This window comes from Myxocyprinus asiaticus, chromosome 5 (genome assembly GCF_019703515.2).
Source record: "Myxocyprinus asiaticus isolate MX2 ecotype Aquarium Trade chromosome 5, UBuf_Myxa_2, whole genome shotgun sequence".
In the NCBI taxonomy this organism is placed as follows: Eukaryota; Metazoa; Chordata; class Actinopteri; order Cypriniformes; family Catostomidae; genus Myxocyprinus; species Myxocyprinus asiaticus.
In genome coordinates, this window is record NC_059348.1 from 38,124,985 (window position 1) to 38,138,185 (window position 13,201).

The 13,201-nt window shown below is 37.6% G+C and overlaps 1 protein-coding gene across 1 annotated transcript in view; it reads right to left on the bottom strand.

Moving 5' to 3' along the window:
- Positions 1-11,352, bottom strand: part of tnn (tenascin N) — a 64,228-nt gene extending 52,876 nt beyond the window's left edge. The window contains 2 exon segments of the mRNA XM_051698738.1: positions 2,487-2,873; positions 11,243-11,352. Of these exon segments, the coding sequence (XP_051554698.1) occupies positions 2,487-2,868 (382 nt within the window). The 5' untranslated portion in view covers positions 2,869-2,873; positions 11,243-11,352.
- Between the last annotated feature and the right edge of the window lie 1,849 nt (positions 11,353-13,201).

Consider the following 13,201-nt stretch of genomic DNA (forward strand, 5'->3'; position numbering starts at 1 on the left):
GAGGGAGAGAAGCCACTGTAATGCGTCGTAAATCCAACAGCTTTTCGAGGTGAATGGATAGGCAGAGTAATTCAGCTCGCCAAACACAACCGCTCGGCTCCAAAGAGAAAATCTGAATGAGTGGTTGCATACCAGCTCCTTTTATACCCGTATGTCCGGGGCAGTGGCATGCAAATTCCACTCGCCAATTCCCATTGGCATTTTTTCAAAAAGCAGAGGTGTTTGGGGCTCCCAAGAGTGACCCCTAGTGTCACTACATTGACACAACTTCGAGTGAGTGACAGATAGGGAATGACTGTTTATTTTCAACAAGGTGCCGACTGCTTAACGGGTTAAACTATCTTTTATTCTGTGCACATCATGTTCAGAATACATTAGGTTTATTTTAGGCTATATCACAGGCCTATTTTTTCTATCCTATGGCTATTTTTTTCCTTTTTCTTTTCTTTTTGTTTTTTTTTTTTTTTGTTACATCGTTATTGTTATTGGTTAACGTTCTTTACCAAACAGCTGTCACATTAGATCAATGGCTAATGCATGACTGCACATCACGCATTTTTTTTTTCCTCTCGTCGATTTTGCTTAGTCTACCTGTTAATTATTTTCATCAATGTCTTGACTGTTTTAATATGTTAAGAAACTTTTACGTGGTGAATTCTGTTTAGAGTCGACTTCAAAATTTCCATTTAAACGTTAGTGAAATTAGTCGTTCATCACATCCCTACATCACATACACAGTTAGTCTACATTACAAATGTATGTACTCAGAAAACCGTATTTACACCTGTTATTACCAACATCTTATGGAGTTTTGTGTTCCTTGCCACAGTCGCCTTCAGCTTGCTCACAGGGGTTCTAAATATAATTATTATTTAATTATTTAATTTCTATACACATTTTACAATCATATTTAATCAAACTACACAATGATCACTGTAAGACATAGATATTAATAACCCGATCTCATGAAAATTCGTACATAATTTACGAGTTGGCTATTTCATATGGTCTCGCACGATGTTGTTTGCATAAACTCGTACAACTTCATCACGTGCAAATTTCCAGATGTCTAATGCAGAAGAAAGCGTGAGTTCCGTGCACTAGGCGTTAAGGACATACTTATTAATATTATGCCCTTACCCAAATCCCTTATCTAAACTTAACCAATCAGTAGAGTGTGTTAACATGATAGGAAGCTGTTGTGTGTGACAAAAGCAAGTAATTGTCACTTATTAGATGGAACCGATGTCCAACGATGTTATTGGCTGTAGTGAAAGTCATAGGAATTCAAACGAGTGCAGTCGCACAATATCGTTCAAATTAGCCAAATTTTGAAAAGTCATACGAATCCTGACGATTCCGTCGTGAGAGTGTGTTGGATATTACAGTTTCATTTTTTATTTGTTATTTTTTGTTAATGCATGTTTTCCTGTAAAGCTGCTTTGAAACGATGTGTGTTGTGAAAAGCGCTATACAAATAAAAATTACTTAACTTGAAAAAAATTAATTACCATTCATTTTGGGTGATCCGGTCACAAGTGGAAGTGGGTCCAAAATGTTTTCACAAAGCACAATTAGAGGAAGTCAAAAACAAATGTGACCACATTGCATATGTAGAGCAAACACTAATGTGTCCTGATGCGTCCCAAACAACATCAATGGACTTCCTTCCCACCCATTAATCATACAGTACATTAAGCTAAAACAAGGGTTTTAAAATATGTGCAGCTTTACAAGAAAATAACCATCTGATCTGAAACTTTGGAAAAGCGCACATACACGTGTAACGGTAGCCAGCTTGTATGTGATAGCTTTGCAGTGTGTAAACAACACTCTCCTGGCCTAAAGAGACACAATAGTGATTGAGGCTAGAGGCCATGGCTTTTATAGCCTCCTTGCTAGCGCATCCAGCTCCTATGCTGGGGATCGCTGGTTCGAATCCCACTTGGGGCTGGTCGAGTAGGATCAGTGAAATATGCACAAGACATCACATAACTTTTTCAGTTTACGACTAGCTTTATCAACATGCAGAAACACATTGACTTGTGAGTGATGTTTGTGGTCATGAAATCAGAGAGTCCCCTCTTGAAATCCTAACATAAATAGTCACAGGAAATGTATTTGAGACACATGTTACTACCGTTGTGATTGGCTCACCTGAGACGAATGTTAATAACAGATGTAAATAGGGTTTTTGAGAAAGACTGGAATTTATGTGCAAATCACATGTTTTGATCAAGAGCATAATGAAGGCAAAATTGATACCAGCAACCCACCAGTATCTAGATCGTTCCAGGCTAACTCTCTGAGTTTGCATATACATTTTGGTGTATTACTTGCCCTAATTCATTAAAAAGAAAGGTAATAACCGGAATGCATGCATCAGGTGTGTTCATATATACCTGTGTCAATGTGCTATACTGGCTTTCTACTGTAGATTGTTAGTGTCTTTGAATCCGGAGTAATCACCAGGTTTGTACTAATACCTGACCCTCCTTTGCAGCAGTTCTGAGCGCATTGACTCTTTAGGTTGGTGACCTCCTCCTCCAGGCCATTGACACGGTACAATAGAGCTTTGAAGTCCTCTGAATCTGCACACCCACAACCAACCGATTGTACACGAATATTGTGCTTGAAAACAATGTCATTCTCTCCATCAGCTGTGACTATCTGTCCTTCTGAGGCTTGGTCCTGGGAAAGCAGACCACTCTGGGAGCCCTGCTTACAACCAGAGTCAATCCTGTAGACATGGCTGAATGTGACTTCTTTATCTGCAGCAACAGCCTCCTCAGAGACCACAAGATGGGACACCATAAAGAGTATCCCAAAAGGGAGGAGACTTTTCAGCCAGTTGAATCTAATGATCATGGTTTCTGAAAGAGAGCAGAAAGATATGGACCCTTGGAGAATGTTATGTTGATTGTGTGGTCGGCTACCAGCATTACAAAAAACTTAAATATCATATTTTCCTTATGGTTTGTGGTCTCACCTTCCAGTGAGGAGCTTGATTTGCATGCTACACACACGATGAAAATCAATGTGCAAGACATCACAATATGTTTAATGGAGCAAAATTAGTTTTACAAGTACAATGTTATAGATGTTCTAATTCTACAGTAGGAACTGGGCAGACCATATGCTCGCCAAGCACATTCCATCCAAACCAATAATTGCACATCTAAAACCACAAGGGCCTTCTGGGAGCATGGAACCCTTATAACTAAATGTTGTAATCCTCAATGGCAGTGATGTCATTCAAACCTTTTAATACATTTATATACAGTATAAATATACTGTAGGATGTTGGGGGGGGGGGGGGGATGCTTAGAAAGAACCAGCTGGGGTTTGTTTGCTTTAAAACGAAAAACTTTATTCTATTGAGCAGAACCCCAGCATTCCTACTTAAATGTAGGCCTACTTCATTAACAGTAAGTGTCTGATCTTGTGTGGTCTGTTAAATTTGTCTTTGAAAAAAAAAAAATGGTTTTCTGTCAAATGACCTATCACATAGTTCATACTAAAGTTAATTCTAAAATCTAAAAACATACTGTGCATTTTTATAAATTACTTGATAAATGTTAGCTTACTATGCAAAATATAAAAATAAATAAAAAAAATTATTATCCAATATTTTTGATGCACACTTGGAGTAATTTAAGGATCCAGTGTATAAGGATGAAGAGTAATTAAATACCTCTGTATGTGTGTTTGCCTAAAACAATAATTTGTACATTATACAGTATGTGGACTCATGTTTTTTTTTTTTTAAATATATAAATTTAAATGCATCAACTGTTGTACAATATAGATAACACATAACTTCATAAGCAATGCATGTAGAACATAAATATGAGACACACATACTGTATCTTTCCATTATGCAATGGAAAGGAGAAGTCCCCTGTGAGCCTACAGGACCTAAAATGACAAGCATCCACTGTGCTTTTACAACCAAACAGTTTCACTGACACTGCATAAAATGTGGGGAAAAAAATAAAAAATCTCTCTTTATTCTGCGTATTTCTTTATCAGTCAAAAACTAAGATAATAAACCATTAATAACACTGTAATAAACAGATAATGACAACCAGACAAAACAAGTGGCTTAAAATTTCAGCACATGATTGTATCACAGTATTGATGCATGTGTTTCATCACTCATTCATCGCATACTTTGTTTTGAACATTAAGGAAATCTTTGCATGGAGCATAGCGCTTAAAAATAAACACAGAACAACACGCATCAAAGAGTCAAAAAAAGATGTGGAATGGCAGAAATGCTAAAATGAAAAGACTAGCATTCCCTTAGGACCAAGGTAGAAATGTGAACAGAAGCACAGAAAAATCTGGAGCTCATGCCATAAGGATCAACCAACTAAACAGAAGACTTTGCTAGCAGCTGTTATTTTTTAACAGATATGGATGTGGATAAGGAGAGCCATTCCATTGCATTAGACTATGGCTTTAAGATGGAATGTGAGACTGACTTTTAAGGTCATTGTGTATTCAAAAATTCACAATTAATAACCTTTGATAACCTATTAATATAAGATACACTGTAATAGGAATTATTGAAAAGTAAAAGAATCGAGGCAATGCAACAACTGTTAACAACTGTCATAACAGGCTATTTGAATTTGTTCATTCATCAAATGTAAAATGTCAAACTCAGCCAATACATTCTTGTCAGGGCAACTATAGACTTGTTGCTCAGCAAATTACCAATTAACAACACAAAGGGTCTGTTCCAAAAACGTAGTGAGGATCCTTCGGAGGCAGCATTTTAAGACATCATAGGCGCGCACTCGATGTGAAGGCTGTTTCAAAATGTAGGTATCTTAATTATGCTGCCTCTTACGATATCTTGTTTTGGCTAAATTCTAAGGTAGCATTGGATGAGTCCGTCCCCGGGTAGGCGATCCCAGAATGCACCATGATGAGCTCGTCGAAAAAAATTAATCCAAGATGGCAGACGTAGTGAGAGAAATTTGGATTATAGATATACTTACAGTATAATCCATTCAATACTGAAAAGTATCGATAAATAAAAGCTTAATATGATACAAACTGACTATTTTACTCAAAATGTGTGTTCTGTGCGTATTTAGGCTCATTAGAGGATTGCGTCATTTCCCTCACATCACCTGCATTGAAATCAGTTGCGAGTCGAGTGTTCTGTGCACTGCGCGCGAGGAGAGCTATTTGAATGATGCACGGAGCTGCCGCCTATGTAGATCATTCCAAATCGCTCTCTTATGAGGCATCATTTCAGTAAAGATGGTGCCATAGAAGACAGCTGACTAAGTAGGCAGGAGACAGTGAGGCAGCTCACTTAGTTTAGGAACAGAGCCATTATGTGCAAAAGTTAAATATAGTCAGACATAGACCTCAATACTATAAATATACAAACCTCAATAACAAAAATCAACATGTAAAAGTAAAATGTTTGTTATTTGATGCATGGTGAAATCAGGAGCTCATCTGTGATGACAAAAACAACAACAGCAGCAACATAAATAAAGTCAGCAAACTGCAAAACAATAAGCTTATAACCATATAATTTATTCATGTTGCAATGCATTTTTGGAGCTCGCGAATCTGTAACAAATTAGCAGCACTGCTTAATATGTAATTGTTTGTACACACAACATTTGGGGGAATATTGTTGGTCTAACGTGTTTTTATGTGGCTAGATTCAAAGTAATTCACATTTCTGTGACACAAAAAGCCCTGCATACCCAGCTGAAAAAAGGTTAAACCAACATATGCTTGTCTTAACTGGTCTCTCGGCTTGGTCGAGCTAATCTATAGGCTGGTTTTAGAGGGGCTTTGGGGGCACTTGTCAGCTGGTCAATAAACCAGCACTAAACCAGCTAAGCTGCAGCTTGGCCAAAAGACCAACTTGAGCAAGACTAGGCCACGTCCACTCTACGTTTTGGCCTTCTGTCCACACTGAGACAGCGCTTTTGTCATTATTGCATATTATTAATTAGTTTATTAGTTAGAGTAATAATATTCACAATTTTCATAATAGCCTTATAAAAGCAATATTAATGACACCTATTAATTTAAATACATATTTAACATAAAGTTACCATACCATGGTTCTTAGCAGTGTACTGTACACCATGCCAGCAAGAAACTTTCCCTGATGTACATTTTGTAAGTTTATTTGGAACTGTAATTACAACAGTATTTTTTTTCTTACACTTTTTACATATGTACTGTATATAAATGTAAATTAATTTTAAAGATTGGTTGCATGTGTTTATTTATTTATTTATTTTATGGGGGGTCTTTCATAAATTTACAGTATGCCCACCACTTCAGACACTACTACACCACTGGTTAAATTCATGCAACATATCTAAAGGTGACATTTCTTATTTCTTACAATTGTGTGTAATTGTTGTTAATAAGTATTTAAAAAAAATTGTTAACCATGGTTTTACTAAAGTAATATTGTAGTAACCATGGTTAATTGTGTGGTAACTATGGTTTAACTAAATACCATGGTTAAACTATAGTTGCTGAAGTGAAACAATGGTTAATTTTTGTAAGGGTAAACAAAACAGAAGTCTAATAATTTCCTGTTTAGGATCACAAATGTAAAAAAAAAAATAATAATAATAATGATAATGACTTGAATTATGACTAAAAATAGTACTTTAAATTACCCATTTTATCCCAAGAAATTGCAAAAAAAAAAAAAAAAAAAAAAATTTAATAGAAGTATCGGTATTGGTATTGGTATCGGTATCAATGATATTAGACTTGAAATTTTTGGTATCGGATCGAAAAGAAAATAAGTGGTATCGCCCATCCCAAGAATTAAGAACTTTTCTATTTGTAACAATGATTCCAAGTATATTTCCCTCTATATTATCTCTTCTAATTAATACATCACCAGAGGTAAAAATCTGGATATTCAACACTAGCCAGCAGTTAAATACTAAACCATTGTGCTCTCCCTGAAACAGGCTGCAGAGTCTCTCCCATGATATCACTGGCTCACTGATGATAATTAGATTGGATGGTGCAGTATTGAGGCATGAAGTGGTGAGGTCCATGACTGTCCTGCCATAGCCCACATCACAGGCCCAGACACCACACACATGCTAGAACTGCAAGGCCCTTTGAGGGTCTCGTTTATTGCTTTCTGTTAGTGGCTTTTATTTCATGTGTGCCGGTTTCTCTTCTCTCTTTTATTTATCTTGGAGAGGATTAGAGAAAGACCTGCCAACCTTCTGTTTCTACCACCACTGAAGGGATGTTTGAGTCTGCATGCACATACACAAACACACACACAAAAGATGCTATACCAATACAGATCATCGCAACAGAAACATTAGTACTCAATATTCAAAACTTACTGCCCACCCAACCTATGTAACTAGCTGACACATGATATCAAAATTGCTAAGCAAAGCCCATGAATTGCTCAGGAAAGACATAGTACTCTCAACATCTGTTTTTATCTCATGATTTTCATCCAGTGGCGTAGCACAGTGGCTCGTAACTGTTTTATCTTTAGGACTCTACTTTTACATTGGATATCTTGTGGCAACACAGTAAAAAAAATATTGGGTAGCACTTTATTTTAAAATACAGTTCTACATTTACGTACTATATAATTACAACAACTATTATTAGGTACTAACCTAAAACCTAACCCTAACCATAACACATATTAAGTATATGTAGTTCCCTAATATTACTCAGTACTTTCTTGGGTAAGTAAACTGTAAGTGTACTGAAAGTACATTGTTTGTTCAAAAGTAGACAAAAATGCCCTTATTATTATTGGTATTTCGGGTTGAATTGTTAAGCTTAATCGACAGCATTTGTGACACAATATTGATTATTACTATAAAATTTATTTTAACTTGCCCATTTTTTTTAACAAAAGTTAAAATCTGGGTAACAGTGAGGCACTTACATTAGAAGTAAATAGGGCCAATCTGTATATGTTAAAATTCTCACTGATTCAAAAGAATAGCCACAAGACATAAACAATATGTGTGTTAATATGATTTTAGTGTGATACCTTTTCTATGTAATATATCCAATATATATCCAATTTTACAACTTCGTTGCCATGACAACATTACAATAAAACTCTAAAACGACTGCAAAAACATATTTAAATAATTTTACAGTCACATAAAACATCAGTTTTAACAGAAGAATAAATGTAAGTGCTTTTATAAAATTATAAGCTGCCAAATATCGGCCCCAATTATTTCCATTGTAAGTGCTTCACATTAACGTCAATTTTTGCTTTTTTTAAAGAAAAGGAGGGACAAGTATATATATATATATATATATATATATATATATATATATATATATATATATATATATATATATATATATTATTTTTTTTTATTTTTTTTTTTTTTGTGGTAATCAACATTATGCCACAAATGCTGTTGATTGAGCTTAACTTGTATTGAACACAGAATATTCCTTAAACATTACCATGAACTGCATAATCTCAACAATATGCAAAATTATTAACATGACATGCAAAATTGACAATTTTGTAATACATAACAGCAGAGGTGTGATTTGAAAACCTTGTCACAGTTGCTTTTGGCTTGTTCACTTGCTGCTTTAAGACATTAAGACTTGATTGTCTGTAAAGCTCCTTTGAAACAATGTGTATTGTGAAAACGCTATAAAAATAAAAATCACGTGACTTGAATTGATTTGCCAACCTAATACATGGAACAACTTTGCACAATTATATAGTTTGTTGCACTTTTTTTATTTGCCTTCAGCATTGTTTTTCTCCTGCTGTCCACAACGTTATAAAAATAGACCTGCAATTTTCAGGTCGTAACCCACCAGTTTAGAACCACTGGCCTTACACGTTCTCATGTCCCAAAAAATCACCTCAACTTTTACACAATGCAAATCCCAATATTTGTACTCAGTGATCTTTAAAAACTTCTCCTCCAATCCTTGTGAACATGTCAATGAACTGTGGCCACAGAAATCCCTGCAACGGGATGTTTTACAGAGCTTGTTCAGGACAGAAAAGATGCAGGCAGCAAACTGGCCGTTGGCGGTATTCTGTTGGATCTCAACACCAAGTCAAAATATAACCTTTTAGTGCATTGACTGTGACTCATTCATGGCTTTTAGGAACTACAAGGGCACAGACCGACAAGCAATAAGACATACAAACAGACTGTGAACAACATAAATTACATTCTCTTGGGAGACTAAATTGAGTGAGGTAGAGGGACAGGAAAACAGAAAGCCAGACTGTACCGTGCCCTCTCCTCTCCTCTCCTCTCCTCTCCTGAGACACATTAAGCAGAAGACAAAGACAGTCTGTTCCTCTGCATTTGAAGCAAAGCCCCAGTTGCACCATTAGGAAGGAGATTCAGGGTTTACCAATGCAGAGTGAGAGAGATCGAGAGGTGGTGAGGTGAGGAATGGAGACTGCAAGCCACAAACATGAAACACAAGCGATTTTCCCCTTTACTCTTCAAATGACAAGAGCTGAAAGTAATTAAGCTTTAATCTAGGTACAGACTCATTTCCTCTCCTTCATATGTACCATTAGGGACCGAAACCACAGCAGCCTTGATAAGGTTACAGAAGCCCAAGGCTGACTCTGTTAGCCTTGTGTAGTGCACAGACAGCATATAATAAACCTCCCCTTTACAGCAGGCTGCATGCAACATCTGCTGTTCATCTGATCTGGGATTCCGATAATACCTGAAGCCAACACAGTAGTGTTTCTTTTTAATCTACTAGAAGACAAGGATGGATCTTAGACCTTGTCTAAAAGTAGGGTCTGAACTGATTAAGTGCTACAGATAGCCTCAAAAACCAGAAATAGTGACAAGAGAAAGAGGGAATGAGCAAGAATATATATATATATATATATATATATATATATATATATATATATATATATATACAGAGAGAGAGAGAGAGAGAGAGAGAGAGAGAGAGAAATGCTGTTCTAAAAAGGGTTGAGATGACAGTCACAGATGATGGCCACATTTGATCTTTTTCTTGAGTTGAGCTATGGTTCATTGGAGATTAAAATGTTCTTCATGTTACTTTATAATTTCTTCAGATCAGCGTAACGGTTTCGTTTTTTTTTAAAGCAGCACCTAAAAAGATAGAGAAGTAATGCTCTTTGTGGAACTTTAAGAAATGTTCATTTCAAGTTAAGCTCAATATATAGCATTTGTGGCATAATGTCGATTACCACAAAACATAATTTTTTCATCTAAATTGTGGCTACAGAAAGGCACATATAATGGAAGTGAATGGGGCCAGTCCATAAGTGTTAAAATACACACTGTTTCAAAAGTATAGTCACAAATGTAAACATTTTAAGTGTTGATATGATTTTATTGTGATAAAATCGCTTACAAACCTTATCTGTATCTTTTGTGATAATCAACATTACGCCACAAACGCTGTTAATTGAGCTTCAGGCTTTAAAATCCTTTGTAGTTCTAAGATTTGAATTTAACAAGCATGAGAAACACCTTAGCAATACAAAATGCAGAGGGAGAATAAATTTGATAATTTCAAAAATGGGTTAAGGAGGGATTATTTTAAACTATCTAGAAAATATTAAGGGATTTAAAATTACACCATGGGCTGACCAGCACTTGAATTCAAACACATATTTATATTATAATGTATAGCCCATTGGGACACATACTGTATATTACCGTATCTTTTCCACCCTGGTCACCCATGGCTACACAAAAAGAATGAATTAACTGTTCATTTTAAGGCTATGATTTAACATTATTCATTGAAATGAAGCTGTTCATCCTTTTAAACCAGAAATTATTGTACCAAAGATGACAAATCTTATGAATCTGTCACAATTGGTTCATCATTGATTGGCTTCAGAATTTCAAGTCTAACTGCAAACATCAAGCTCATACATACAAATGTAGCAGTTACAATCAAAAGTTTTAAGTTTAGGCTAGACAGATTAGATTAAATAAAGTCATAATTAGTAAAGCAATAAGTAACAATTAAAGTAGTTTTTGTTGTTGTTGTTGTTTTGTTTGTTTGTTTGTTTTGTTTTTTGTTTTTGTTTTACTTTTACATCACAAATAGCATTCAATTTTAAATCACTGCATCCCACTCCCAGACATCATAATAAAAAATCTAAGTTGATGAAATCAAAAGTTTTTGCTTAAAAGAGCAAGAAATCCATACAAAGTCAATAATGAAGCTACAGCTTCCTTACCCCACAGTATTCCCTGCCACAGCGATATACCCGCTACCCGAGTTCTTATTACTGCAAGCACCTGTTTACAAGATCAGACTGAGCATTCAGGGCCCTCCTGACCAGCAATGTCCCAAGTCCTCTAGCTCTCTGCCTTCAAACAGTTTAAATCTCCTCATTGCAGCCCTGAGCCAATGGCCAGCCTGGGTGTGGCTACCTCCAAAACTCCACTCAAGAGGACAGAACAGTGGGAGATAATGAGAGTCTTTTACATTGTCTGGAACTTATTATTTCATCAAACATGACTTTAACAAGAGTCAACCAAACAGCCCACCAACTCTGGAAGGTAGATTTTGACAAACACATTGTTATTTCAGTGCTTCTCTCACAGTAGCGGGGCTGATCAATCTATTTTACAGTGATGTTGATATATTCTATAGCTAAGTGACATATCAGTAGAGCCAAAAGTCAACACAGTCCTGAGTTTGGTTTTAAGACAGCACTGAACTACACGGTTACAGTCAGCAGCAATATTTATATGTCCTTTCCACAACTTTTCCTCCTTATTCAAAACCTGGAATCATGTTTTGACTGGAATTTAATTTCTAATCTAATCTACACATTTTGGTTTTGCAGATGTCTACACTATTGTAAAAAAAATTAGCAATTCTGTGCAAGTCAATCAAAATAATATATATATATCAGTTCCCTATCTGTCACTCACTCGACGATGTGTCGATGTAGTGACACTAGAGGTCACTCTTGGGAGCCCCAAACACCTCTGCTTTTTTTTAAAAAGGCCAATGAGAATTGGAGAGTGGAATTTGCATGCCACTCCCCCAGACATACAGGTATAAAAGGAGCTGGTATGCAACCACTCCTTCAGATTTTCTCTTCGGAGCCAAGCGGTTGTATTCAGTGCACTAAATTCAATTCCCTCCAAAGACGCACCTCAAACTGCTGGATTTACAGTGCATTTCAGCGACTTCTCCCCCTTGCACCTGTGGAGTGCAGAGAACGCCCCTGGGCACTTCGACAGAGCAAAAATAAGAGAGTATATTCTCAAAGAGTATATTTTCATTCACAAAAAGAGCGGCACACACGGAACGTCTTTTTAAAGATGCCTTTCCATTTGTGTGTTTTTCCTGGTTGCGGTCATTATCTCTCCGCTTCTGACGGCCACGATCGCTGTCTTACGTGTCTGGGTACTGCCAACGTGGAGACATTGTTCATGGATGAGTCATGTCCTCATTGCGAGAACATGTCCATGGCAACGTTGCGGTCACGGCTTGCTTTCGTAAGAAAGCAAGCCACCCCAGCGGCTCCCCGCACCGGTCCTTCTACCTACAGGTTTGAGACCGCGTCGGTTAGCAATGGGGGTGATTTGGGGACATCATTGGGACCACCTCCGCCGGGTATCCCCCCACGGACCTCCCATTCCCCAGCACGCTCGCTTGCCCCGATCGGGCTGTCTCCGCACCCTGTCTGCTCGTCGCCAAGGGCGTCCTCATGCAGCAACAACACCGGCTCCGCCGCAGCCCGCCCCTGTGGCCCGGCTCCAGCATGGAGCCCTCCACAGGAAGCAGACACCACCCATCTCGCGACCGGCCATTAAGAACCAGAGGAAGGCTTTGAAGCACCCCCGAGATGGGCGACCCAGGGGTGAGGAGACCCACTTCTCTGGGGCTGTTCGACAGACCACCCAATCCCCCGGTGGAGGGCCGGGAGGAGAATCTTTTGTTTACAAAAACAATGGTTCTCTCATCTCCTGGGTCACATATCCAGTGCGCACGGCCATCCTCACGACCACCGTATAACGTCTCATTTTGGCAGGTATGGCGCTCCAGCTTTGGCACAAACAAGCCCACACGGGATTGGTTCCAGTGGACTACGAGGATGAGATTCCTCTTCCCCCCTCCTTGGCCAATCTTATGGTGGGCGGCAGGAGCCAGGTAAGTGCTTCGATGTCCCTGGATTCAG